General features: G+C 37.9%; 1 protein-coding gene across 1 annotated transcript in view; it reads right to left on the bottom strand.

Moving 5' to 3' along the window:
* Positions 1-2682: 2682 nt before the first annotated feature.
* Positions 2683-26913, bottom strand: part of LOC120531607 (EF-hand calcium-binding domain-containing protein 5-like) — a 41915-nt gene continuing 17684 nt past the window's right edge. Inside the window, exons 9-21 of the mRNA XM_039757176.1 lie at positions 21652-21966; positions 20335-20546; positions 17544-17700; positions 17178-17455; positions 16453-16601; positions 15508-15736; positions 14300-14452; positions 13592-13698; positions 10742-10995; positions 10099-10328; positions 9181-9277; positions 7057-7255; positions 2683-2951 (exon numbers count right to left, since the gene is read on the bottom strand). Coding sequence (XP_039613110.1) covers positions 7077-7255; positions 9181-9277; positions 10099-10328; positions 10742-10995; positions 13592-13698; positions 14300-14452; positions 15508-15736; positions 16453-16601; positions 17178-17455; positions 17544-17700; positions 20335-20546; positions 21652-21966 — 2360 coding nt within the window. The 3' untranslated portion in view covers positions 2683-2951; positions 7057-7076. The remainder of the gene's footprint in view (positions 2952-7056; positions 7256-9180; positions 9278-10098; positions 10329-10741; positions 10996-13591; positions 13699-14299; positions 14453-15507; positions 15737-16452; positions 16602-17177; positions 17456-17543; positions 17701-20334; positions 20547-21651; positions 21967-26913) is intronic.

Below are 26913 nucleotides of genomic sequence, written 5' to 3' on the forward strand. Positions count from 1 at the left end.
AATAAGAAAGGGCTCAGAGCCGATCCCTGATGTAATGCCACCTCCACCTTGAATGCATTCGTCAGTCCTACTGCAGACCTCACCACAGTCACACTTCGTACATATCCTATACAACTTTTGCATACTTCTCTGCCACTCCCGACTTCCTCATACAAAACCACAACTCCTCTCGAGGCACCCTGTGCAATACACATGTATTTATTTGGTATTTCTATGAATTCAATAAACACACAATCAGTTTTAGGACATGTAGGCCATAATGCTACTTAATTTTATGTGAACATTTAAATGTATCTATAGTACGTTGAAGCCTGTGTGGACTGAGCAGATACCTTTATCCTAACCAGCACTTTATTGCTTTTGTTATGTTAATGTAAAACAGCCTTGGCTTCTGCTTCTGCCTTCTTTTTCCATCTCCCCATTTGTACCTGCATATACCATGCTGTGTCAGAAGGTAACAGAATTTCCACTCCCCACAATGTGTGTCTCTTTTGCAACAAGTACCAAAGGCAGCTTCCTGGTGTGCTATACAGTGTTAAAAATGCTAAATGACTATTTTTACCTGTCAACAAATTTCTAATGGTGTTTCATTTCTGCTGCTGTGCCATGCACAAACTAATTTCATGTGCCATTTTGAGTTTAAGGTGGAGTTTTTTATGTTTGCTTATTTTTAATTATTTTACCTGCCATTTTGGTAAGGTGTAAGATCACATTTAATTTTGGCCACCACCTTTGTTGTGTATTGATCGTCCATTTTTTGGTCATGTGATCCTGATCTTGTTGTGAGAGCATCACTGCCTGCATTTATAAAGATAGCAGCATAGCCTCTGTTTATCCTAATTTTATATTTTCAAAAGAAATATTTGCTGAATGTGTGCAGGTTTTCTTTGTTTAGGGTTTTATCCTTTGTTATTTTAGTTACTGAATTCTGCTCTGATTTTTGACATTGATTCCATCTTTGCACCAAGAAACTACTGTGGTGGACGGCTGTGACCCTTCCCTGGCTGGGACGCCTAGATACTAGAAAGACCAGGGAATAGAATAATAATCTTCCCTAGATCAAACCAGATTGCAGAGGTGCCTTGGATTTCCACAAAGACTAATGGTTTGTTGGAGTTTTGTACATCCCTGTTGGGTTCCATAGGAGTAGTCAGGGGCTTCTGCAGGTGCTGCAGGGCCCTCCTCACCCGGAAGTACTTCCAGACCATGCTAACAGGCTACTGGAAGTACTCCCATTAGCAGTATAAAAGACACCTGCTGCCTTCATTCAGGGAGCCTGAGTCAGCAGGAAGAGGACGAAAGAGGAGTGGAGGTGGAAATAAAGAAGACTGAGAGAGAAGAGACAAAGTGTTGTGTGCTGTTTTATAGACTGTATTGGTGATTTAGACTGTACTGTGCAAGTGGGAAATGAAAGGGAAGCGTTTTCCCACATCTAAATAAATAGGTATTGTGCTGGACTTGTGTCTGGTATCTGTTGTATTGGGTATCTGGGGAGCTGGTGTGCCCCCTGGTGGTCACACTAGTTAGTTTGCTATTTTTTTTCACTTTTACTGGTTTTGACTCTCCTTGACTTTGAGCTTGTTCCTGCTTCCGTATAGTTCTTTTAATCTCCTCCTGGTCGCATTATTCATAATTATCTTGGCACAGACTGTCTATTCCTAACAGCTAACATTTGAATGTGTTATTAACAATGTGTAAATGCAGGTCAGGTTTAGCTGGGGAAGGATCAGAGGCATGCAAATGCATGAGAAACAAACATAGAATCAGGCCCTGGGTTATTGATAACATAATATTCAGCATGATTTCAGCATTAACACATCTGTCATGACCATTGGGATTTTTCCATATAACTCCTCATAGACCACTTTAATTAAACTGAAAATGTTGTCAGAAATTTAGGGATCTTACAAAAGGGGAGGCACATTGGGTTTTAACCTGAGCCTCACATAACGTAGTAAACACGTGGCATCATAGCAACTAGACATATAAAACAGTGGCACCCTTAAAAACCAGACTCACAAAATGACAGCATGCACACAAATACTTCAAAAGAGGGTACCCATTAAAAAATAATCTTGCAAAATGATGCAAATTATAACATCACTGTCATGTTAACGACTAAAAATAATTAGACAAAAATAGAGCATTTTTGTGCAGTCCTGAAGTATCAGTCTTTATGTACATGGACAAATAAGAATGTGTCTGTCTTATCCCTCCCAAACTCCAATATACACAAATTTGTTCACTAAAATGCACAACGCATTACTCATCTAAAATTGCTTATTCAAGCTCAGGATGACGGAGTGCCAGAACGTGTCCTGCCAGAACTAATCACAAGGTAGGGAGCAGGCCTGAACAGGGAACCAGCTCATTGCTGGTTTATTTGGAATCACCAAGTAACCTAATCTGTACATCTTTGAGGATGTTAGAGGAAAATCTATGCAGTCATTTGGAGGACATGCACAGACAGGTGGACAACACAGACAACATCTGAGAATTGGATTTGAACCCAGGATACAAAATATCCGAGGCAGCAATGTTTTGCACTGCACCACCATGCCATCCTCAACCATAAGACGTCTGGCTAAAATTCTTTATGTATCTGTATAAAATGAAGGCACATGTCGTATTAATAACAGGAAAAGAGATGAAGTCAAAGAGTCACAATGTTAATATTCAGTTTTTATTGAAAAAATGCAATAGTGTATTAAAAAAGATACAATCTATTGGAGAAAATATAGCAAAGACACAAGCCTTTCTTTCCTTTGTCAACGCACGGCCAATCTCCAGTGTGTTTCCTTAGGAGTGGTCTGTCTGAAGGGGCTTTATCATTCTCCTGCTAGTTCTCGATCCCTTATCTCTTGCCAGGTCACTGCAGGGCATGTGCTTATTGTACTCTTAGATCTTCATTTGCCATATGCTGACTGGTATGTGCACAAATACACTGCTCTCTGAATTGAGAATCAAAGGTGGAAAAAGAGAGTTAGTTTGATTCATATTTTTTATCAAAGTTTTCCACGCTTTTGACCGTTGTGTTTTATTGTCCTTCAGCTTTTGCATGTTTTACTATAGGGTTGATCTTGCCACCCTACAGTGTTATCTCTCTGGAAACCAAACCTGGCACAAATTCATAACCTGTACCATTTTAATATTCTATAATAGTGCCTACGTGGCAGTGCAGGTTTTCCTCTCCTCTCCTGTGAAACTACTCTAACCCAGCCCTTCAGTTGGGTTACTGCAGTTCTATATTCTGAGATTTCTTCCCCTATTGTTAACATAATGAAATAAGCTTAAGATGTTACCCTGATCTGGATAAAATATAATTGTCTTGACAACACTGTTATCCTTACAGATATTGAATGATCTTCAAATTTCTATTGTGTATTTATGAAGTTGTTAAAGTAAATGTCCCAGGCTACTTGTTATCTTGGCCTGGTCTGTCAGATATCATTGGCCTCTAGCCTTCCTGGTACTACAAACCCTTGTTAGATTTGCATGATTTATTTATTTTTTGTTAGGATTGTTGGCTGTTACTTTGTTAAATTTTCTGCATGGTTCTGTTTATAAGGACTTCCATGTTAAAATGTCAGATTACACATGAAGTCCTTTGCCTTTTGTTTCTGCTATACCGGTATTATTTTTTTTAACAGATTCTTCTTTATCTACTGTACTGGTGTTGATTCTGCTTTACTGTTTATCAATTAATGGCTATTCAGTTCAGTTCATTTATTTAATTTGTCTTGCCCTTTATAGATTTGTTTCAGTGTTTGATTTAGGGCTGTCAAACAATTACAATTTTTAAATTGTAATTGATTAATCTCAGTTAATTACATATTTAACCAAGGTAATTCAGCAGTCTCCAGAAGTCCCTTGTGAATGCGACTACTGTAGAACTTCTTAGCTGGTCAGACTACAAAAACTTCTGCCTTTCATATTAAAATCTTGATATATGACTAAATTGCTCCATGTTAAAGCAATATGTAAGAATTGTTAGAAATTATTGAATGACATCTCTCAGCCTTGTATCTTCAAGTATTATTAAAAGTCTGCATTTTGATGTTATCTATTTTGTAATATGTAGCAGCAGCTAATGCCTTATGCTTTGTTTCAGTCATGGAATTGTATTTTCATTAATTGTGGCTGCCAAATTGTAGAATTTTTAACAGTGGAAATATGCATCAGTGGTATGCCTAATCGATTTGCCTTCACTACGTTTTAACAATTTTGTCCATTGAACCATCTGTAAGAGTTTAAAATCAAAAGCAGCCATTATAAAATTAATTTTTCTCAGCCATCTTTAGTGGAATAACTTAGATCAAGGATTCACAAACATTAAGTTAAGGCCCCCAAAATGTTATACCACCTGGTCATAGGCCCCACTAATATTAAACCAATGCAGAGCATAATCTTGGATCTCAGTTACTGCTAACAGCAGTCACACTTCAGGATTTTGTATAAAAGTAAACCTATTAATCAAAGCAAATGTTTAAGCATAGCAGACTGCTGACACATATGTGACACAATGCCATGTGATATCTGTTGGTCAGGTGTTTTCAGCACTCTTTCTTGGTTTATCACCTCCCAGAATTGACATATTTTAAAATACAGCACCACCATTTTTTCAGTCTTAAACTGTTAGGTGGTATTCAAGGAAACAAACAAAAACTTTTATTAGGCACAACCAAAAGTGGCGATATCTTAACGCCTACCCCGTCCCAAATGTTGTATTTAAGGATTTTAACAAGTGATTGCAGCAGTTTTTGTGTGGTTGTGTTAGGTTTTTGAGTTTTTCTTACATACATTGAATATTTTTTCAATTATTTTTAATGCAAGAACACTAGTATGTTTTGACAAAGAGTAAATATTAGAAAGACTACAATTTCAATTACAGTTACATATGAATCCAGATCAAAAGAAACAGAAAACATATTACACAAGTTACATATGACTTCAGGTAAAAAAGTGGAAAACAACTCAAAGTGATTTGTCAATGCTGAACGTCTTTGTTTTACAGGGTCACTATTTGCAATGCCAGGTTCCAGTTTTGATAAACTTTAAGCACACTGTTGCTTTTAAGTTCAAACTATTTCTGTATTTTTTTAAAGGAAGAATGAAGGTTATCAGACATTGAAAGTTCAGTCTGATTCAATAGATTAATTAATATTAATATAACTAAAATGCAATGTTAGAAATGTTTGTAATTTATAAAATGTGTCTTTGTTCCTTATTGTATATTCTTCTGTCTTAGTCTGCCAGTTTCTAAAATTTTTCTGAACATGATGGTACAAAAAACAAGTCCACCACAACTGAATATCTTGTAGCATTGGGGGACCAGACATGAAGGAGAAAAGCAGACATGCTGTGCTGACTTCTCATGTGGGTGGAGAAGGTGAGAAAGATAGCACTCACCTGAGACCCTCTCTTTCACAGGAAGTCGTTGGTCTTGGTGTGTAGTTTCTGAGCAGCCTCCATCCTAGCATGGATGTGCTCAATGAAGTGTGGCGCAAGAGGGAGCTATTCCCACAGAGACAATGTGAGCATTGGAAGACCTCAGTTTGATGGGGGTTAATGAACTTGGAGATGGAGAATGGTGGTGGGAGAGACAGGAGTGGAATGTCGCAGCAGAAGCACCGTGAAACTGAGCAATGTAGCTGAAGTTCAGCTGAGTGTGGAATTTGTTTGCTACTGGATTGTCTATTTAAGGCAATCAATGTTGTGCTCCTCAGAGCTTCCTTTGTTTCAGAGCATTTTTGCTAAATAAACCTTTTTATTTAAAAAGATTCTTTGTTGGTTGGCAGATCCTTCCTCTTGTGAGACTATATGTTATAATTTTTTGGACATTTAATGAAGTTCTATTGGCCAGTTTCCCATTCTGAAGGGCTCCTTAGGAGGTTTCATTGGGATTTCATTAAGTCACATGTGCAAACTGCAATATAGAAAAATAATGCATTATATCTTTGATATATCTGTGAAGATTCTCAGCCATCCAGGTGAAATTATCTGGTTGAGTCATGGCAACTGGACTTTGTTCTTCTTAGGTACTGTAGATACGTATCACTGCTCATCCAAGCAGCTTCTTCAGTCTGAGAAATGTTGTTAAAGACCACAAATTTATCCTCCAGGTTAGTTTCAGGGGCTGTTAAAAGGTGTGACTGTTACATCTACCCACACCTTCCCCTTCCTTTGTTTTACTCAACAAGCCTATTCAGGGCAAGTGTTAAGTGAAACTAACCTGGAGGATAAATTTGTGGTCTTTAACAACATTCCTCAGACTGAAGAAGCTGCTTGGACCTAACAAGAATGAAGTCCAGTTGCCGTGACTCAACTACCAGATATACCTTTTATATTAATTTCATGCGTTAACACTTTAACTTTGACAGATCTAGTTTGATTGTTCCCCTTTGATTTCTGATATTATTGAATGATCAAGCATTTTACTTTGTCGTCTTGTTGAATTGAATTATATTCAGATGTGCTTTCTAAAGTGTCCTCTGGTTATTGCTTTTTGTAAATTGTACAAAACATCAAAAAACATGTCTTGTAGCATTATCTCACCAGCGTCAGACCATGCCAGAACTTCATACATTCCTAAGGGCTAATACTTTCGGTGTCTTACAGCATTACCTCCATGATGTTTGACTGTGTAAAATTTCAATACACTGTACACTTTCCAACATTGTGCTGCTGTCAGATTTCTGTGTTCCCATAGCATTCTTATTTAGAGTTTGATCCAGATTGTTCTTAATGTATATTCCAAATTCAAATCTATCTCACTGTTAATCTCACCCAAGAATACAAAGATGTGAATGTGCAGACTGGTAAAGTCAAAGTCAAAAAGAGGTAAAGCAAATGTAATGTAATCCGGCTCTGAGCTCACAATCCTGTTACGATACCACCTTGTAGGTTGATTCTGCCAGACATCATCCAGACTTGTAACATCTTTGACTCAGAGTTAGCTGTGGTATCATTTTCTGAATGCTAGATTATTTTCTACTTAAGGAACTCTTTTTTTCTAATTTCTAAATGTACTGTGACAGAAGCAGCAAGGTTGTGTACCTGAATACAGAGCATTCCCATCATGGAGCCTCATTTTTCCTGGATGTCTCGTTTACAGGGATGTCTTTACAGAGGGTGTCCCCTTTGCCTTGATTTACCCTTCCAGTTTGTTCCAACAGAGCAAAACAGACAGACACCCAGTTGTAAAGGTACTCTGCAGGGACTGAGCCATGTTTCCACACATCTCCACGAGGAATACCTGCCAAGAATCCAGAATAGCTCATTAAGGATCCTCAAAGAATACAATTTAGCAAAGTCTAAATTACTAGAAAACAGAAGTCTGAGCAAGTTTTAAGGAAGAAAATACAACAGTATGCTCAGTAATATTTGGGATTTTAGTTACCATATATTGTTATATCTTTATTTCCTTTCTTAGAATTGTGTTCTTTTGTGCTTATGACAGTGAAAAAAATGATAAATAAAATATGTTTTCCTTGATGCGTAATATTGAGCTTTACATGCTGTATATCATTCTAAAGTCCTGATCTAAATTTTTCATTTTTGAATGGCTGGTATTTTTAATAATTAATTATCATTTGGATATATTTATTTATCAGATCTTTTTCCCAAAGTGACAAAAAAATGGTCCAGAGATGGTAAAAGACAGAGAGAAATGATTTGTAATGGACTAGTAGATGGGAGTAGTGGATAAGTTGGTCAAAATTAAAAGAATGGCTCAGAAAAACAGGGAAGATAAAAAATGTAAATTAGAAATGTCACCCAAAAATTAAAAGCAAAATCAATGTGCAGAAGCACTTTTTGTTCTGAAAATTCTTAAAAAAAAAAAAACTGTTTATAAAATATAGAGAATAGAGAATCCAGAATCTTGAGTGCGAAGTGGAGCGAATTTCTGCTTCAAATATATTCTGAGTCATGACACATATTTCCTAGGTTTGTGTTGCTAATTAGATCATGGTTGTCAGGAATAAGCAATTACCCCAAAAATATTGGTGATTGCAGTAAAACAACATGTCAATCCAAAAGAACAGTAGATCATAGAATTAATTTGAAACCACTAACTTAACACCAATTTAGTATCACAATGTTAATAAAACTAATGTTCCAAAAGAAAACAATCATTTTGAGTGTAATAAATGAAGTAACTTCTACAGCGTCACATGGTGACTCAGCAGATATAACTGCACCTTGTTTACTGCTCAGTGCTTTATCTACTTGATCTCACTACCTGCAGATAACAGCCAAACATTGTAATGATTACAAGAAAGAACAAGTAACTGACAACTGAAAATAAATGGATCAAAATATGATATATGCAGCTGAATAAGTTTACTGAAAACACTAATTGGAATTTAGTGGCCAGTAGCAAGCTTAGTCCAAAGGAGTTAGTTTTCATTCTAGTCCCAAAGGTGTGGAGTGTTTGAGCAGCTGTAAGCATTGTGGAGAGGTTATTCTGTCATTGTAGTGGGAAGATGGAGCAAGCTACTTTGCAACCTTTCATCAATGGCACTTTCAGACAGCTTGAAAAAGCAGACTGTAGGGTGCAAGTATTCATTTATAAATTTATAATGAGCTGATTCCTCTGGCAGCTAAACAGGGCAGTACGAGGACAATGCAGCAAGCAATCTTTATTCTGTTTAGTGCCATTAGCAATATACATCACCATAGCTAGCAGCAATAAGTAGTCAGGAATAGGAGGTAAGTGACAACATAGCTTGTTAAAAAATTAGAATGCTGTAGGCATGCTGAACGGGGATATTCTGGATGCGTTAGAGAAGTCTGATGGTACAGTTCTCTGTCTAGCTTGACTGCAATAGTCAAGTGTCAACATGGCCACTTCTTGGACCAGGAGCAGGTCTTATTCACACAAAGAGGGACGGATCATCTTGATATCGTAGAGGAGAAATCTTGAAGATAAGAGTTCCCTTGTATACAGAATTAATATTTTTGGTAAATGAGTGGTTCTTGTTGAGGGTGATAACAAGTTTCAATTAAAAGATTAGTATGAGTATCAGTATCGCGTCACTGTTGCAAGTACCTACATTTTCTTTTCATTCCACCCAGAGTCAATATTAAAAAAATGTTGAGGGACAAGATATAAATTAGATTTATATTTTCAGCATTAGTATGCCCTTTCATTAGAAGTTGTTAGGGTAATCTCCTCACCTGATATGCACTGCTGAAGTTTTTCAAAGTCCACTTTCACTGATTTGGCTGTTGGGTCAAATAGTGCAACTTTTCGAATAAGATCACTGTTCACCTTCTGTGGGAAAATGGTAGTAGAACGTGTGTGAGTGACATAAAAAAAGGGAGGATATAGAGAAAAAGACATAAAATGAGTGAAGGAGTGAGAAATGGGACGTTAATATCATTGAGTTTATATAAAAGTATCTGTTTGCTTTTGTAATTAAGTCTTTTCTTAATTTTAAATCACTCTTTTGTTAACATTTGAATGCTTTAATGGTTTCCTATATAAAATAAAATGTGTGGTATCCTTTGGTTTTACCATTTATCAGATATTCGTTTTATGTATACCTTAGAAATATCATCGGGGTTCAAGAGCCAATGGAGAAATATGATTAAATATGATTATACTGTACAACGATAAAATTCAATGATCCCAATAATATCACATTTGTCCACAAATTTGGTAAGTCAGAAAAGGAAAGACATTTTGAAACCTCTATCTTATTTGGCCCAGAATATATTACAAAAAGAAATCTGAAATAGGCACGTATCTTCTCTCCACCTGGAATAAAAGTAATAATGTTGCATTCATCTCATAATGTATTATGACCCAGGGGTCGTGCAGAGTTGAATTGGAAAGGCTGACATGGACTGATATCATTGGAACTATCCAGAATGACAAAATGCAGGTTCTTCCTAAATTTCTGCTTTTGCCTGCAATAATACACTTTCATTTTAAATGTATACTTCATTAATTGGGTGGGATACATTTGAAAGAAAGTCATTTTCTTAGAATACTGAAGTATCTTTCTTTTTTTCTTTCTTTCTTTCTGCCAGGGTTTAACCAGGAGGTGCTTTATGGATGAACACTGAGGTGTAGGATGGAGGCCAACTTACTAGTCGGCACTGGTTCCAGCTGTCAGTCTCCTTTGTCTCCACCCACTGTGGATGAAGCATGATAAGCACAGCTCGTACAATTTGGAGTACAGTGTTGGGTGGCTCCTTATAACTCTTGAGCTCTGCAAAGGAACGTTGGTCTAGATGGCGCATGCAGCTCCGCAGATCTTGAAGCATGAAACGAAGGAAGAGCAGCCCCACACGCTTTTCCCCACCTGCTCCCTCGGCCTCTGTGAAGAGGGGCAAAAAGATCATTTAAAACAGTAGAGAAACAAGCAAAAGCTAGTTTACAATAGTCTTTACTGCCCTGTGCACTGATTGGGTTGTAAGTTTGAATAGTAGTCTCCACTGAGGCAGTGGTATAGATATTTTTTCTGTTGGTGTGAGTGATAATAATCTTCCAATACACTGTCTCTGATGATGAGTCCTATCTCAGGATTGGAGTTTCAAGATAGTCATTGTTTTACTAGTCCTGCTCTGCCCCTATTTTTAGATGCTTACAGAAATGATAGGTGGCACTTTAGCTAAACACTTAGCTATGCCACTGCATGGAGCAGGCCTTCAGCATACTTCCTTAGCTGTACACTTTAAATGGGTATTTGACATAATGCAACTTCCACAAAACAAATAAATAAGGCCTCACCCAGCAACCAGGTTTGACGTGCCATGCCAGAGCTTTCTCTCAACAGCTGAGAGCAGGCCATCTGAGTCACACGAACCATCTCTTGAAGATCTTTCCGCTCGTGAGGCTGCATTGCCCCTTCATGACTGAACACTATATCCATTACACCCAGGGCATGTCCATCAATATCACGCATGGGCACTGCAACGTGCCACTCCCCATATGCCATGCAACTAAGTGTCTCTGAGCTGTCGCAACATTTGAAGAGATAGTCTCTAGAAATTAAAAAGATTGAATTTATCACTGCTGTCTCTTGTACCTGTAAGGGAAAGTACTTGTTTAATTCATTTTCATTCCACTTGTCCTTGTCAGAACATTACAAAAATACTACTTAAGAATGTATATTAGGTAATAAGAAACTTCAGCTCCTTTTTGAATTTGAGCTGTTGCCCAGTATCTTCAGTTTTATTGATCTTATTTTTGATTGTCTACTTCCTGGTTAATAACCCCCTTCAATATCCCTACTATTAATGTTGTGCTTCACTCTTTTGTTAAGTCTTCTTTTCCTGGTTCAAAGTACTAGTATTTGTCACTTTTGGTGAGCATTTCCAGTCTGCTCATAAAACACTTGGCCTTAAACTGTACCAGGTGCTTACCAGAGATTACAAAAACTTAATTTGCAGACAACATAACTGAAACCATTATCTTCCCGAACTGGAAATTCTCCAAACCTTGGCTGTACCTTGGTATTCTATCCATGAAAATTGGACAGGGGAGGAGACAGAATGAACCTTTGGCAGAGTCCAATGTCCATACTGAATGTGCAACTTAACTTCAAGAATATGAACACAATTCTCACCCATCAAAACAGGGACAGATGGCATGACGAAGTTGACACTCAGAACCCCATGCCCTTGTAGCACTTTGCAGAAGAAAAAACAGTATACAGTTGTGCTTGAAAGTTTGTGAACTCTTTAGAATTTTCTGTATTTCTGCATAAATATGACCTAAAACATCATTCGATTTTCACTCAAGTCCTAAAAGTAGATAAAGAGAAACCAGTTAAACAAATGAGACAAAAATATTATACTTGGTCATTTATTTATTAAGGAAAATGATCGAAAATTATATATTTGTGAGTGGCAAAAGTATGTGAACCTTTGCTTTCAGTATCTGGTGTGACCCCCCTTTGCAGGAATAACTGCGACCAAACGTTTCCGGTAACCTTTAATCATTCCTGCACACTGGCTTGGAGGAATTTTAGCCCATTCCTCCGTACAGAACAGCTTCAACTCTGGGATGTTGTTGGGTTTCCTCACATTAACTGCTCACTTCAGGTCCGTCCACAACATTTCGATTGGATTAAGGTCAGGACTTTGACTTGGCCATTCCAAAACATTAACTTTATTCTTCTTTAACCATTCTTTGGTAGAACAACTTGTGTGCTTAGGGTCGTTGTCTTGCTACATGATCCACCTTCTCTTGAGATTCAGTTCATGGACAGATGTTCTGACATCTTCCCTTACAATTCTCTGATATAATTCAGAATTCATTGTTCCATCAATGAAGGCAAGCCATCATGGCCCAGATGCAGCAAAACAGGCCCAAACCATGACACTACCACCAGCATGTTTCACAGATGGGATAAGGTTCTTATTCTGGAATGCAGTGTTTTCCTTTCTCCAAACATAACGCTTTTAATTTAAACCAAAAAGTTCTATTTTGGTCTCATCTGTCCACAAAACATTCTTCCAATAGCCTTCTGGTTTGTCCGTGTGATATTTAGCAAACTGCAGAGAAGCAGCAATGTTTTTTTTGGAGAGCAGTGGCTTTCTCCTTGCAACCCTGCCATGCACACCATTGTTGTTCAGTATTCTCCTTATGGTGTACTCATGAACATGAACATTAGCCAATGTGAGAGAGGCCTTCAGTTGCTTAGAAGTTACCTTGGGGTCCTTTGTGACCTCGCCGACTATTACATGCCTTGCTCTTGGAGTGATCTTTGTTGGTCGAGCACTCCTGGGGAGGGTAACAATGGTCTTGAATTTCCTCCATTTGTACACAATCTGTCTGACTGTGGATTGGTGGAGTCCAAACTCTTTAGAGATGGTTTTGTAACCTTTTCCAGCCTGATGAGCATCAAAAACTGTTTTTCTGAGGTCCTCAGAAATCTCCTTTGTTTGCGCCATGATACAGTTCCACAAACGTGTTGTGAAGAGCAGACTTTGATAGATCCCTGTTCTTTGAATAACACAGGATGCCCACACACACCTGATTGTCATCCCATTGATTGAAAACACTGGACTCTAATTTCACCTTCAAACTAACTGCTAATCCTAGAGGTTCACATACTTTTGCCACTCACAAATATGTAATATTTGATCATTTTCCTCAAGAAATAAACGACCAAGTATAATATTTTTGTCTCATTTGTTTAACTGGTTTCTCTTTATCTACTTTTAGGACTTGAGTGAAAATCGAATGGTGTTTTAGGTCATATTTATGCAGAAATATAAAAAATTCTAAAGGGTTCACAAACTTTCAAGCACAACTGTACATCGTTTTAAACTTTACAAAGTCCAAAAAACACACGTAGGTAGCACTAACCACCTGTCTGTCCACAAAAGCAATGTTTTTAAGCCACATTTACTAGTATATTCTAATCATATTAAAATGTTATCATCAGTAGTTTTCCTGAACCTCTTCCCAGTATTGTGTATTGAAACACATTTTAACTTGATTAGTACTACCAGCTATCCCAGCACCTGTAAGCTCCATAGTGTATGATCCAAATATTCTGTTACTGAGAGAAGATGTGGTAGAGGACTGATTGGAAAAACACAGTTGTACTGTTTGTAAACAGGGCTGTACCTGAACAGATGATCTTTTCGACGCAGAGGGGCTGGTCGAGTGAGCAGTCTAGAGTGACCTGTTGTGTTATCTAACACCATCATCTTCTTCAGTAAGTAGCTGGATTCCTGTAGTGAAAGATGCAAGTAGGGGTTGAATGGGTCTGAATAGACTGCTGCTGAATCAGCTTTTACCTTGGACTTTAAAGGATGTACATTTAAACATGGAACTAAGGTTGTCTCTTTTCTGAAAGAAAAGAAGCAGCTGTCAGTGCACATAGCAGATAGAAAGGTCAACATTTTACTAAGATTACTAAGCAAAGCACTACATCTGCAGGTTGATCTTCCTCGGTCATATTAAATAACTGTAGGTAGCAAAGTCCAGGGTATTCTGTTGATCTATAAATGCCAAAATAAAAAAGAGAAAGCATGTAGATGTTCTATGAAAGCAAACATTGGAATATGTCTGTCGTAAATTACACAAAAGCCTACAGTAGAGCATTTGTCTATTTTATTCATATTTACTCCATACTCCACACATTTACACTTGATTAGAAATGATAATTAAATTATCAGTTACATTTTTAAAATATCCTCTCAATAGGTTACACATGTAGCTATAGGTCTGATAAAGTGACATCAGGACTAGTTATTAACAAATTCTATAGTGTTTTAGTGATTTATGAAACACTTGATACCTCAATTGTATCATTTTCAGAAAATTACTTACTATCTGTCCACTGGTTTCCATCAAGTAGGTAGTGAGACTGCGCATGCTTGGAACTCTGCAGTGCAGCCAATAGGAGGCACTGTCCAGAACTCGGAGAATATTCCTTCTAGTGACTATAAACTGGAATGCCGAACTGAAGACTGCACTAACTCCCTGCATGAAAATAAAGTTAGATAGTTATAAAGAAGTAAAGAAGAAAAAAGAAGATACTGCTAAAGCACAGTCATGATTGTGTAGACATTGATTTTTATTAAGTTTTACTTTGTACATTGTCTTACTTTTTTCTTCCCAATAGAGATTTTGTTCAATGAGGTATCTACTTTTATTATAATTTTTTCAGGTTATATACTTTACAATAGTCTTGGGTTGTGGTTATGCCATTTTAGTTAATGTTTGTGAATTATTGCTAACTGTGACATCACAGAAGTCCTCATTGCACACTTCCTGGTCATCCAAGATTCTGTATAACCAGCAAAAAAACTTCATGGTGGTACAGGTGTGCTTTTTTGATTTAGAGTTTAAAAAATGTTCAGTTCCTATGTCAATTACTAGTTTAGGTAACCTGATTTGTGTTATATATAACATGAAGTTATATATTTTAGTCAGTCATTTTCTAACCTGCTTAGTCCTGAACAGGATCACAGGAACCTATCCCAGCTAGCATAGGACACAAGGCAGGAACAAACCTTGGACAGGGCGATCATCCATTGTAGGGCGAACACACACACATAAACACACACAACAGTTCAGCCGCACACTAGGACCAATTTAGTATTGTCAATCTACCTAATCTGTATGTCTTTGGGAGAAAACTAGAGCACACCCATGCAGACACAAGGAGATCATGTAAGCTTTGTTCAGTGAGGACCTGGGACACGAACCTGGTCTTCTTACTATTGTAGACCAGCGTACCAATGCGCCACCATACCTCCCTTATGTGTTTTAATATATTCTCATTTATCATAGTTCTTGAGGGTATCAAATGTTCCATGTTGGTTGGACGTGCAAATAAGAACAAGAAGAATTTCATTCTGCGAAGTACACCTGACAATACTATGACTAGGAATTCCTACTACTGCTACTACTATAGAAATTAGGAAAAGACTTCTAGAGAATGAAAGGATTGAGTAGTATAACAGAAAATGCAGAAGCCAGGAGGTAACCAGCACACTGAATCAAAGTAAGAAAATAATAGATTGAAATCTCACTTGGTAAAATTCAATCTCATGCCTGCAGAAAATATTCCTTTCTTGTGTGTCTCTCAGTGTATCAATGCCTATGACCCCAAATGATCTTCCATGGGCATCTTTAAGTGGCAAAACCAGGAATGAACCTTTCCGCTCCGATTCAGACCTTGACGTGTTCCAGAAGTGAACATTGCCATGCAGGCGTACTCGAGGGATATGCACAGGGTTTCCTTGATCCAATGCAGCAAAGCTACCAAGAAAAGTACAAAAAGAGTAAACGAGAACTTAAAGGGTAAATAAATGTAATAATTCTGCATTTTGTTTCTTGTGCTGAATGTCCCCAAGACTACTTCAACTCAAACAGGGATAAAAATATCTATTTTAATGTTTTCCTTAATTCTCTCTTCTATCCTCCTGCATATCTGCTGTTGCACCCACATAATGAAGTGTTAAGCAGCACTGATTTAGATTGAATTATAATACTACATTTCATGTGTTCCACTTTGAACATTGTTCTTTGTTAATAGTGAGTTTTACACCTTCTGGTTTAATATATAAAGATTAATGTGTGTTTGTGTGCCTGTGTATTTGTCTGGTATGCAAATGCTGTATCTATCTCTGCCAACCTTTGCACATATTCCCTATTTGTACGGGGAAGACCACAGGCTATGTTTCATTTTGAAAATTTTCCTGCTGATAACTTTATTTAATGACTGAACCTGCACTTTATTAGTAAGGGGCTCTCAAGAGTTATTTTTGTGACATGCAAATTTGGGGTTAGCCAATATCATTTTGGTTTGGGGCCAAAAGTTTGGTTTGGAGGTGTTTGGCTTCACTTGCACTTTATTCAACCCTGGGGGACAGTGGGTACCTTTCCTACTTACTCATTTGTTTCATATGCCTTGGATAAAAGCAGGATCTAAGTAATAATAATAATAATAATACTCTCATAATGTTCAGCCACACCTCACTCCTTTATCCTCACGCCTGAGTTCCTTATTCAGTACGTATGGGGCATCCTCTGCTGTGCAGGCCACATAGCGAAGACGATCTGGTCCTTCAAGTAAAGCTAATGAGGCACTAATGTTCTTTCCATTTCCATGAGTCTCTGCATCCTGCCAACCACAAGTCAAAATAAAGAAGTTTTTGCATCAAAACTGAATATCCATCTCTTCTAGAATTCAAAACAAGGGGCTTATTGATCATGTTACTAATGTCTTAAAGGGACTTCACAACAAAAAACTTGCCAGATAGTTTGAAAACTCACCGAATTTCAATGGCATTACTACACATTGTAAAAGGAAGAATACTAAGACTTATAAAACACATTGAAATGATGTTTAGGGAAACTCTTGTTTCAAACAGTCTGTATTGCAATGATGGCAAGAGGTTTACTAGGGCACTGAGTGGGCTGTGAAAGAAAAAAATCAAATGCTACCGGCGATTTGTAGTCTGTTTCACCTTACAAAGTTACAACTCATCAGTTATTCAGTTCAGCTGCACAAATGCAGCAGATAGCAAAACTGGGCAACAGTGATGATCTGACTTGAAATCACATGCTTGCCATTCATCATATTTTACTTAACAAATTATGTTTCACTACCTTTCCCTCTAACTCCTTTTCTTATTTTGCAATGATATTCTTCCCTTTTTTAATATTTTAGAATCCAACTCATTGATAGACAGCTCACTTTGTACAAACACTGGAAAACAGCACGATACACAGGCTCCAGACTTGTACCAACGGCCTGGGCTGCTTTCTGGATCTGCATCAGCCATTTTCTGCGTGTGGACCCTCTGGTCCTCTCTGCCAGAGACCTTTCCACACTTTCAGTCAGGAAACCCAGTAATCCATGAAATCCACTGTCTTTTCCACCCTCAGGGGGTAGTTCTGAAATTACTGCTTGAAGGAGAGAATGAAACTGAGAACGGGACAGGATGGAAGTGTGGCTGGCCAGGCTGTTCCATGCTGCAGAAAAAAAGATTGCACAATCAATGAGTGAGAGCCATGTGATGACTGTCTTTTGTTTTGTCCTCCCATTCTCCCATTTCCGTACCTCTCTTCATGGCTGCTATCTCTGCCCCTTGCTTGTAGTTGTTCAACACTCTCTCTACTTCCTCTTGTTCCAGGAACCCACTGCCCTCATTGTCCCACTTATCAAAGAGCTCATCCACAGCAATTCTCCATTGAGCCAGGACAGCCTCTCTCTGGGCCTATAAACAAACAATGTACAGCTTTATGTTTGTACCTGATTACATTTCTCACTGGAGGTGAGTCACACGGTGCTTTGTATTATTTACTGGAACCATCAGATCTTGTGAATTTCATTATTAGAAATCTACACGGCTGGCTGAAAAGAATATTAAATGTTGATAGGTTGTGATATAAAATACATCTTTGTAGACAAAATAAGCATACTGTAGGCCTAGAAATGGATGTGTTGTAATAAACAGATTGCTAAACATAAAGCATATGAGATGATGGATGATGGTGATGTGTCATGCTAGGTATTGCATAAAGGTCTGTATATTAGAAAAAAAAATTCTACCTCCACATCCTAAAAGAAGTGTATATTTATTTAATGGAAAGATATAAATTGACTTAGTGTTGATGATTGTAGGTGTGTCCAGTGTTGGACTTGCACTCCACCAGGGTTTGCTCCCTGTCTGTCATCCAGCACTGAACTGGATAAGCAGTTTAAAAATGATGGATGGACCAACATTACTTTAGCTAAATGCTGGGAATGCATGTGACATAACAATTTAACAATTGGATATTGATGTTTTACGCTAAACAGATTACTGGAGATCCAAAATGGATGCCATGTTGATTATTTAAGATTTTGTTTCTTTCTACATCAATAAATAGATGTGCAACTGGACAATGAGGTATCAAAATAAGAGCTGTAGGTGCCTTCTTATTGTATATTATTGTGAATGTACTTTATGAGGCATTGTGGTTCAAAACTTCAGGATTATTCATCACTGTGCATCTTCCAATCATTTTGTGAACTTCATTTTCCACTAAAGCCTTGTTAGGGGAGCTCAGCCCCATTGAATGCAAGGCACATTCCCTCTTACTCTTTCCATGTCATCCGCGAGTCACCTGCTAACGAAGTATGGCTTTACTTAGGACTGGAAAGAAAGCCAGGGCAGCCAAAGAAGGCCCACACTGACATTTTGGAGATGCACAAATGCCATACAGAGTCAGACATTTTGGGTATTTTTGCTATCTTGATATGGTACTTTGTGCCACTACTTCACTTCCAAACTGTTCTTCTGCCCATGGAAAAGTCATCTGAGGTACTGGGAGCACTGGAATCATTGGATGGAAAAGTTCTTTCATCAGATTGGACAGCCCACCACAGATTCTGTGGTAGAATGCCCAGTATGGGCTGCTGGCTAGTTGACAGAAGTCACTAGGAATGTGACTGTGTCTGACTTTGCCTTTGATTTGTTCTCTTACAATTGACCTTGAACCCCGCAGTGATTTATTTTCTTCAGGGATGCTGATGACTGGAATTTTTGTTTTCCTTTCATCTGTTATCAACTTGCTATAGTTCAAAAATTAATTAATGGACAGATGCTATTGGTTTCCATTTATATTAATCAGTTTATACTTTGTTTTCTGGGTGTTTTAATAAATCTGTGTGTTTATGTGTATTAATTATGTATTTAGTAATTTGTAAAATCTGTACTTGCATTTTACATGAGACCTTGTCACAGTGCTCTGGGCCTACACTCAGTGAAGAGCCCTATACAAAAATAAAAAAAAGATATCCAGCTCCCAGCAGGTTGTCATTAAGCAATTCAATCATTTGACTAAACCGAAAAGGTAGTGTGAGAGAAGCACTAGGGGGCATGCCAGCCACACAACCCGACACAGACAGACTCAGGAGGCACACTTATAAAAACACAAATATTTTTATTTTCTTTCTTCGCCATTTCCCACAGGCACACACAGTCCCACTAAGCACAACACTGCACAGTACTCTCCTTCTCTATTCATTTTCTTCTTCTCTCTTCCTCGACAAGCTTCGTCTCCCTCCTCCCTACTCTAGCTTACTAAGTAATGTCTGCTGGCCCCTTATATAAGTCACCCGGAAGTGCTCCAGGTGCTCGTTGCCCCACTTCTGCCTGCACTTCTGGGTGTGGCAGAAGAACCACCCACACGGGCTCAGGAACCTTTGGATCCCAACAGGGCTGCATCCAACCTCATCTCCCATGAAGCCCTGCGGTAGTCCAAGGTACCGCTGCAACCCATGGAGGCTCCCATCTAGCATCCCGGGAGAGGTGTGCCCGGGGGTGCCCATGCTTGCTCCCCTGGTCTTCTCAGCAGCAGTCTGTTACAGTAGGTATAGTTGTTAGATTTAAGTAGAGGTCTTTTTTAAGGGCAAATGAAGACATGTAGTCTGAATAAAGCAGGATTTGATTCACAAAAGGTCTATGATATCAGAAACTAAAACAAATGAACTAGATGAGCATCCGGCTAAAGTAGTAGAAAATCCAAAGTCAAAAAACATCCTTGAAAGAATAGTTGTTTCCAGCAAAAATATTTTCTCTTTTGAACAATGATTGAGAAAAGACACAGGCTGCAAACAGATGACTGTAATTATGTCTCATGTATCTGTGGCCACATCCCAAAAGAAGCCAAGACCCTAACATCATGCACCGCCACAGCAAAGGAAAATGTATGATTTCTTTTGTATTCGTGGTTATATTGTTACAGCTGAAATTAATTCCACAGTGCCACCCATTAAATGCTAAATACTATTACATATTAATAAACTCATTTTGTTACCTCCACACATAAGAAGGGTTTTGTTGTGTGAATGTTTATTTACTCACCCGCTCAAGTCTGTCAAGCCTTTCTTGTTCTGTCTCTTTGTAGCCTTCTCTCAAATAACCTGCTAGGCGGTTCATTGTCCCGGTTGTAACAGTGTCTCTCAGGAAAGTGTCCAGAAGCAGAAGGAACTGGGTCTCATTCACAGTACTGTGATTAAAAGCGCTCAGACTTTCTGTTTCTCTCCAGCTCTTTTGGTCCAAAGGAGATAAAAGATCTGTGGAGTGGATACAGTGTATAGGATCATATTTGTTTGCTGCTGCCATTAGGCAGGTGGCGTCTATCTTTCTCTTTCTGTCCAGGTGAGAGGTCAAATTATATTGCATGAAAAAATTGGATGCCTTGCCACCACACTATACGACTTTAACACACTTTTTCTTTATCTGTATACTTGTAGCTGCAAAATAATCAATATAAGAGACAATAAGCAGTGACTGGTATAGGAAACACATGCATTTGTGTGACCCACCATTTTTGATATAGGTAAATATGGAGAGGAAACAATTCATAGTTTCATCTCATCAGTCTATTTCTTTATTAAGGAGAGACAGAGATTAAATGATTCTATATCCAGTTCAGATGTGGGGACCTCTTTTTTATCCTTAAGACTGATATTTCAGTCCATCTGACAAAGATACTCTAAGATATGAGGAGGGACCTAAATATTCCCACAATCAGACAGTAGCACTGGAGTGGGTTGAAGTTATCAGCTATGCCACTAGGTATCACATGCCTAAAGTCTTATCAAACAGTCTGCCAAGTGACATTGTGCCAAGCTAGTTGAGATGCATATTTTTGACATTTATTCTACAATCGCACAGTTGACTTTGACGTTTTATTGAAAAAAGAACATCAGGTCATATCGAACAAGACAATGATGATCGCATTTTTTCAGCATTAACTGACTTGTTAATAAAGAGTTTCAGAGTAAACAAACTATTAATCAGCAACTTTATACTAAACTGCTGTAGCACCTGTGGGAAAGCTTCAGGAAAAAAATGTCTGGAACAGAAGCACACGTGAAACTGCCATGACAGCAAATCTGCACACAACGCATTGTCAGCCGAAGAGGTTTTGACCAAAACAATGCAGTTGTTGCTTTGCACCTTCCAGATTCATTAAATCTCAATCCATATGACTTTTTTGTTCCTGAAATTAAAATTGGGACTGAATGGCAGATGATTTTCTACTATGGAAGAAATCCAGAAAAAAAACTGCAGCAGTCACCAGACACAGTAATAAAAGATAAGTACAGGAAACGGTAACTTTTGGTACTCTAGGTGCCTTTTCAGAGCAGATCACTTATATGTGTGTAGACTCACCTTTGTCCTCAGAGTCAGGCTCAGGACTCGGTGCCCCAACTTCAAAGCTCATGTTTGGAGTGTTGACCATGACCACCAAATTCTTTTCTGTGGACTCTGCCAACTCATTTTTAACCAAATCTACAGTTTCCTTTGGATCAACAGGAGAATCTATTTGTTGTTCTTCTTCTACATTTTTGTTCCTTCTTCCAGCAGATTCACTGTCCCCAGCTTCCATCTCTGTGTCTGAACTGTTGGGGGTTTGTATTTCATCAACCTCATCTTCCGTGTCAGATTCTACAGAAAATTCCACATCCACAGGTTCCCGAACAGGCCCTTAAAGAGTAACACAACCAAGAGTGAGGAGCCTGAATCTACAGTATATATGAAATTCTCATTGCACAAGCTACCCACATTTATAAACAGAAATGTTTGTGTAAAAGATTTGCAAAGGATTCTTGCCTTAGTGATGAATAAAAGCAATGATACAGTATGTTCAAAATCTATAATGCACTAGTGCGATCCTATTTGGTATACTGTGTGCTATGTTGGTTACCACACCACAAAAAGCCATAGCATCAGTCATATATGGATACCTGAACAGGACTATTGGGCCCAAAGTTTATGGTTTCCCTCATGACAAAGAAACCAGCTGAGCCTCAGATGCTGAACCCAAGTATAGTGTGATAAGGGCGTTTGGGCCTTGGAAATGTCTGTTTTTGTACAGTATTGCCATTCCAGGAATCTTTCAGGGCCCTCGTCAACTTTGGGCACCTTGAAGAATACAAAGATAAAGCTGATGGTTATGACATTATTGTTTGTCGCTCCACAGAACTGGTCAGATACACTACACTGCAAACTGCAGTGCTTAATATTTAGAGGGCAACCTATAAGCGTCAGTAAAATTAATTTGTGCAACTTTAGTGAGAATAGTCTAAGTTCGAGCAAACTAGTGACTGATTTTTATGACTGTTTGTGGGGAAGGAAGGCAGCTAAACAGTGATTGCATTACATTTGCATGTTATTACGGAACCTAACTATATGTGTTTTATTACTAAATGCAAAATACTGTACATAGAAGCTTTTGCACTTCTCCCCAAATATGAGTTCTTCATGTAAAGCACGCTAATCCCAGCAGAAAATATTGTTTTATAAATTTCATGTTATGATTATGTAGTATTGGCTATCAACTCAGCAAGTATAATGAAGTTAGTATATCCTGTTAATGCCTTATAAATACAAATAAACATTGGCATTTAGTTAAATACTGCAGTGGGCTGGCGCCCTGCCTGTGGTTAGTTTCCTGCCTTGTGCCCTGTGTTGGTTGGGATTGGCTCCAGCAGACCCCTGTGACCCTGTCGTTAAGATATAGCGGATTGGATAACGGGTGGATGGATAGATTTAGTTAAATAACACAATTTTATTTAACATTGCAAAATTTTTACAAAATGCAGGCTTTCCTTCACAAAAAAAGTGATATGGTAACTAAAAAAAGGTTTAATGTTGTCATTATCTTTATAAAATATTGGCTGCGACCATGTTTATTTTAAAAAGTTGCTTGCATCTGTAAACAATCAGCGGCTACTTTATTAGATATTCTTAGCTAGCACCGGGTCAAGGTACAGTAAGCTTCAACAAAGTGCTAGAAACATTCCTTAGGGATATTCATCCATACTGACTCCACAGCAAATTTTTTCGGCTATAACCTTAACCTACCAACTCATCCCAAAGGAGCTCTATTACCCTGAGATGATGGGACTGTGCAGGCCACTGGGGTAAACTGAAGCCATGTGATGTTTGTGGAACCATCTTGCGATAATATGTGCTTAATGTCACGGCACATTTTCCAATTAGAAGTATTAATTTCAAAAATGGTAGAGGGTGGCCATTAAGGGACGCATAGCTGCAATGCTTAGGTTTTTTGTGTCATTCCAGTGATGCCCAGATAATATTAAAAGTCCTAACACCTGCCAAGAAAACATTTCCCACACCACTTCACCACCACCACCAGCCTGTACCGTTTAAAAAGATAGAATAGACCAATGGATTAATGCTATTCGCACCAAACTGAGATTCCACCATCTGCATGGGTCAGATGAAATTTTTCCAACCATCAATTGTACAATTTTGGTGAACAAATTACCACAGTAATCCATTGTTGCTGTTATTTACTGGCAGAAGTGGAACCTGGCATGGTTTTCTCCTGCTTATCTGCTTCAAAGTCTGACGTTTCTCTTCAGAGATGCCTTTCTACACACCACTTTATTATGGAATTGTTATTTATGCTTTTCTGCCACTTTGACTGAGTCTGGTCATTCTCCTCAGACCTGTGTTAACTAGCAAGTGCATGTACAAAGAGCCACTGAGCGTATGTAGAATTTTTAGTCAATATACTTTTAAGATCTTCCATAATGCAACATTATTCATTTGTATGTTGCAACATTTTATATAGTGCCTAATCAAGACTCATAGCTTACAATGAAAAATTTACAAATAAGGAGCTCCAGTCCTGAAAGGCAACGGTGTCTGCAGGTTTTCATTCTAACCCTTTTCCTAATTAGTGACCAGTTTTTGCTGGTAATTAACTTATTTTGGCTTAATCCTAATTGACTTGCTATTTAAAAGTCATCCTTGTTAATTTTTTCTTTTTTCCTTAAGTAGCCGGCCAACAATAATGACATACGAAATGAGGCAACACATGACAAGCTAACCTGTGTCTGCTATTCACCCTACAATATCTGAAATAAAGAAAGGTGAAGGTCTCAGTAATGTTGATCTGCAAAGGTCCACAAAATGTTATAATACTGTTATTGGCTAACTAAAAAGATTACAATATGCAAGCTTTCGAGGCAACTCAGGCCCCTTCTTCAGGCAAGATGCAGAATACGTCATATGCCTTATTTTCATCCACACTACAGCAGCCTGTGCAGAAAGGCTCTTTGTTTTTTAACAGAATCTTTGCCTCAAAAGCTTGCATATTGTAATCTTTTTAGTTAGCCAATTAAAGGTGTCATTTTGCTTGATTTCTCACTACTTTCATAATGGCTAACATGGTACAACACCCAACTACCTCAGATAATACTGTTAGAAAAAAACATTTTTGGAAATGTCTGCTGAGAGCACAAAAAAGCCATGGAATTAAATAATGAGTTTAATTAGAAAAAAAATGGCTTCTTATTAAGAAATTAGTTGTTGTGAAATTGGTTGGAGTTTGAGTCTCGTTAAGTTAATCATCTGTTTGAAGTCCTTAACCACTAGGCCACAGTGCCTGCCACTAATATTATGCTAAAAAAAAAACTGTATACAGAAAAGCACTTATTTAGTTACTTAGCAATTCTTCTGCACCCGATTAACCCGGCACTATAAATGACGTCCATTGTCTTAACACAAGTTAGTTCCTTTTATAAGCAGAACAAAAAAATATAGACTGCACGTTTTTAAAGAAACTGCATTATATTTAAAATCCACTAGAGGTCAGGCTTAGCTAAATTTGGCTGTTGCTTGTAGAAAGATATAAACGTCTGTTGGTATAGTTCTACTGCTGTGTACAGTGATGTGTACAAAAACAAAGAGATATAAATATTGTAAAATACTTTGAATGATGCTCACATTATTAGGTCTACCTAATACACAACTGTCACAATGACTGCCAGTAAGGGACTCACAGCCTCTTATTTACAGACTTAATAAAGTATCTATCTATCTATCTATCTATCTATCTATCTATCTATCTATCTATCTATCTATCTATCTGTCTATCTATCTATTATATAGTGTCTTTCATTATCTATCTATCTATCTATCTATCTATCTATCTATCTATCTATCTATCAATGCTAAGTAAAGCAGGCAGGCAAGAGTGAACAGCTTGAGCATATGGTGGAGAAGGGCAAAAGGGTTGAATGTGGCATGCAATTGAGTACCACATAAGCCAGCATGATATTATAGTGAACAATACCCCAGCTGAGGTTTTCACACAAAACAGTATCTGTGTTGCTGCCTGGCCATTTCTACATGAGTACTTGTATAAAAAAGTGTCAGATAACAAAGCATTCTCAAAAGCATTTAATCTAATTTGGGTGGAGTGTTAGTGTATCCCAGTAGCACTGAGTGCAAAGCTGAACAATGTGTGAGTCCATAACAGGACCTACGTATACTGGGGCCAATTTGGAATCACTGATTAGGCTAATCTTCACATCTTTGGAAATGTGGGAGGGAAAGTGGAATAACAGGATGAAAAAACCTAATTAGACATGTTAACTACACAGGAACAACAACCGAACACAGGTTTCAAAACTAGGAAGCTAGATCTGTGAGTGAGCAGTACTAACCAGTACATCACCATCCTTCCTTTAATATTAATTTTAACATGTAACATTAACAGTGGTGCAGTGGTACAAATAGCACTGTTGTCTCTCAGTAAGGGTCCAGGTTTCATGTCCCGGGTAGTCCCTGCATGGAGTTTGGATATTCTCCCCGTGTTGGGGTGAGTTTCCTCCAGGTGTTCTGGTTTCCACCCAAATGCCAAAGACATGCAGGTTAGGTGAATTGGCATGGCTAAGATTGGACCTAGTGTGTGTCTGGTGTGTGTGTGTGTGTGTGTGTTCGCTTTCTGGCACCCTGTCCAGGGTTTGTTCCTGACTTGAGCCCTGTGCAAACTGGGATAGGCTCCAGCACTCCCTGTCTGGATTAAGAAGGTTAGAAAATGACATGACATATAATATTAAATATACATGAAATATTCTAATGAAGCCATTGTCTGACACATGACTTCTGATGATATTCTTACATTGATACTTTTTGCATTTGTAATCATTGAATTTTGTAAATTGCACAATTAATTGAATGCTTAATAGGAATAATTTTATTTACTGAATATAGCAAAATTTTCAATTTTGCAGGAAACACCATTATTAGCTTTCATGAGTTTGAAACCAGCTTGGTGGAGAAACACTTAGTGTCACAGTTATATTGTGTATGGTATACCTCCCTCCATAAAATATAATGGCAATGCCAGTTCTGTGGTAATAATAGAGCAGATGAAAGAGTTTGGTATTAGTGACGAGTGACAGATGAGCTTTTGTTATAATCAATATGACCTTTTGTAAAAGAAGAACAAAAACATATTTAATTTTACATTTAAATCTGATTGAGTCAGAAGGTTAATGGAGGTGTACAAGAAAATTGGTCAAGACTAAGCACAGTTAAAACATTAAAGTTGCAAAGACTGACAACTAAAAAATTGAGGAAAACTCAATTATATATTGTAAATTAGTTGTTTAT

The sequence above is a fragment of the Polypterus senegalus genome, chromosome 6 (genome assembly GCF_016835505.1).
Source record: "Polypterus senegalus isolate Bchr_013 chromosome 6, ASM1683550v1, whole genome shotgun sequence".
NCBI classification, from domain to species: domain Eukaryota; kingdom Metazoa; phylum Chordata; class Cladistia; order Polypteriformes; family Polypteridae; genus Polypterus; species Polypterus senegalus.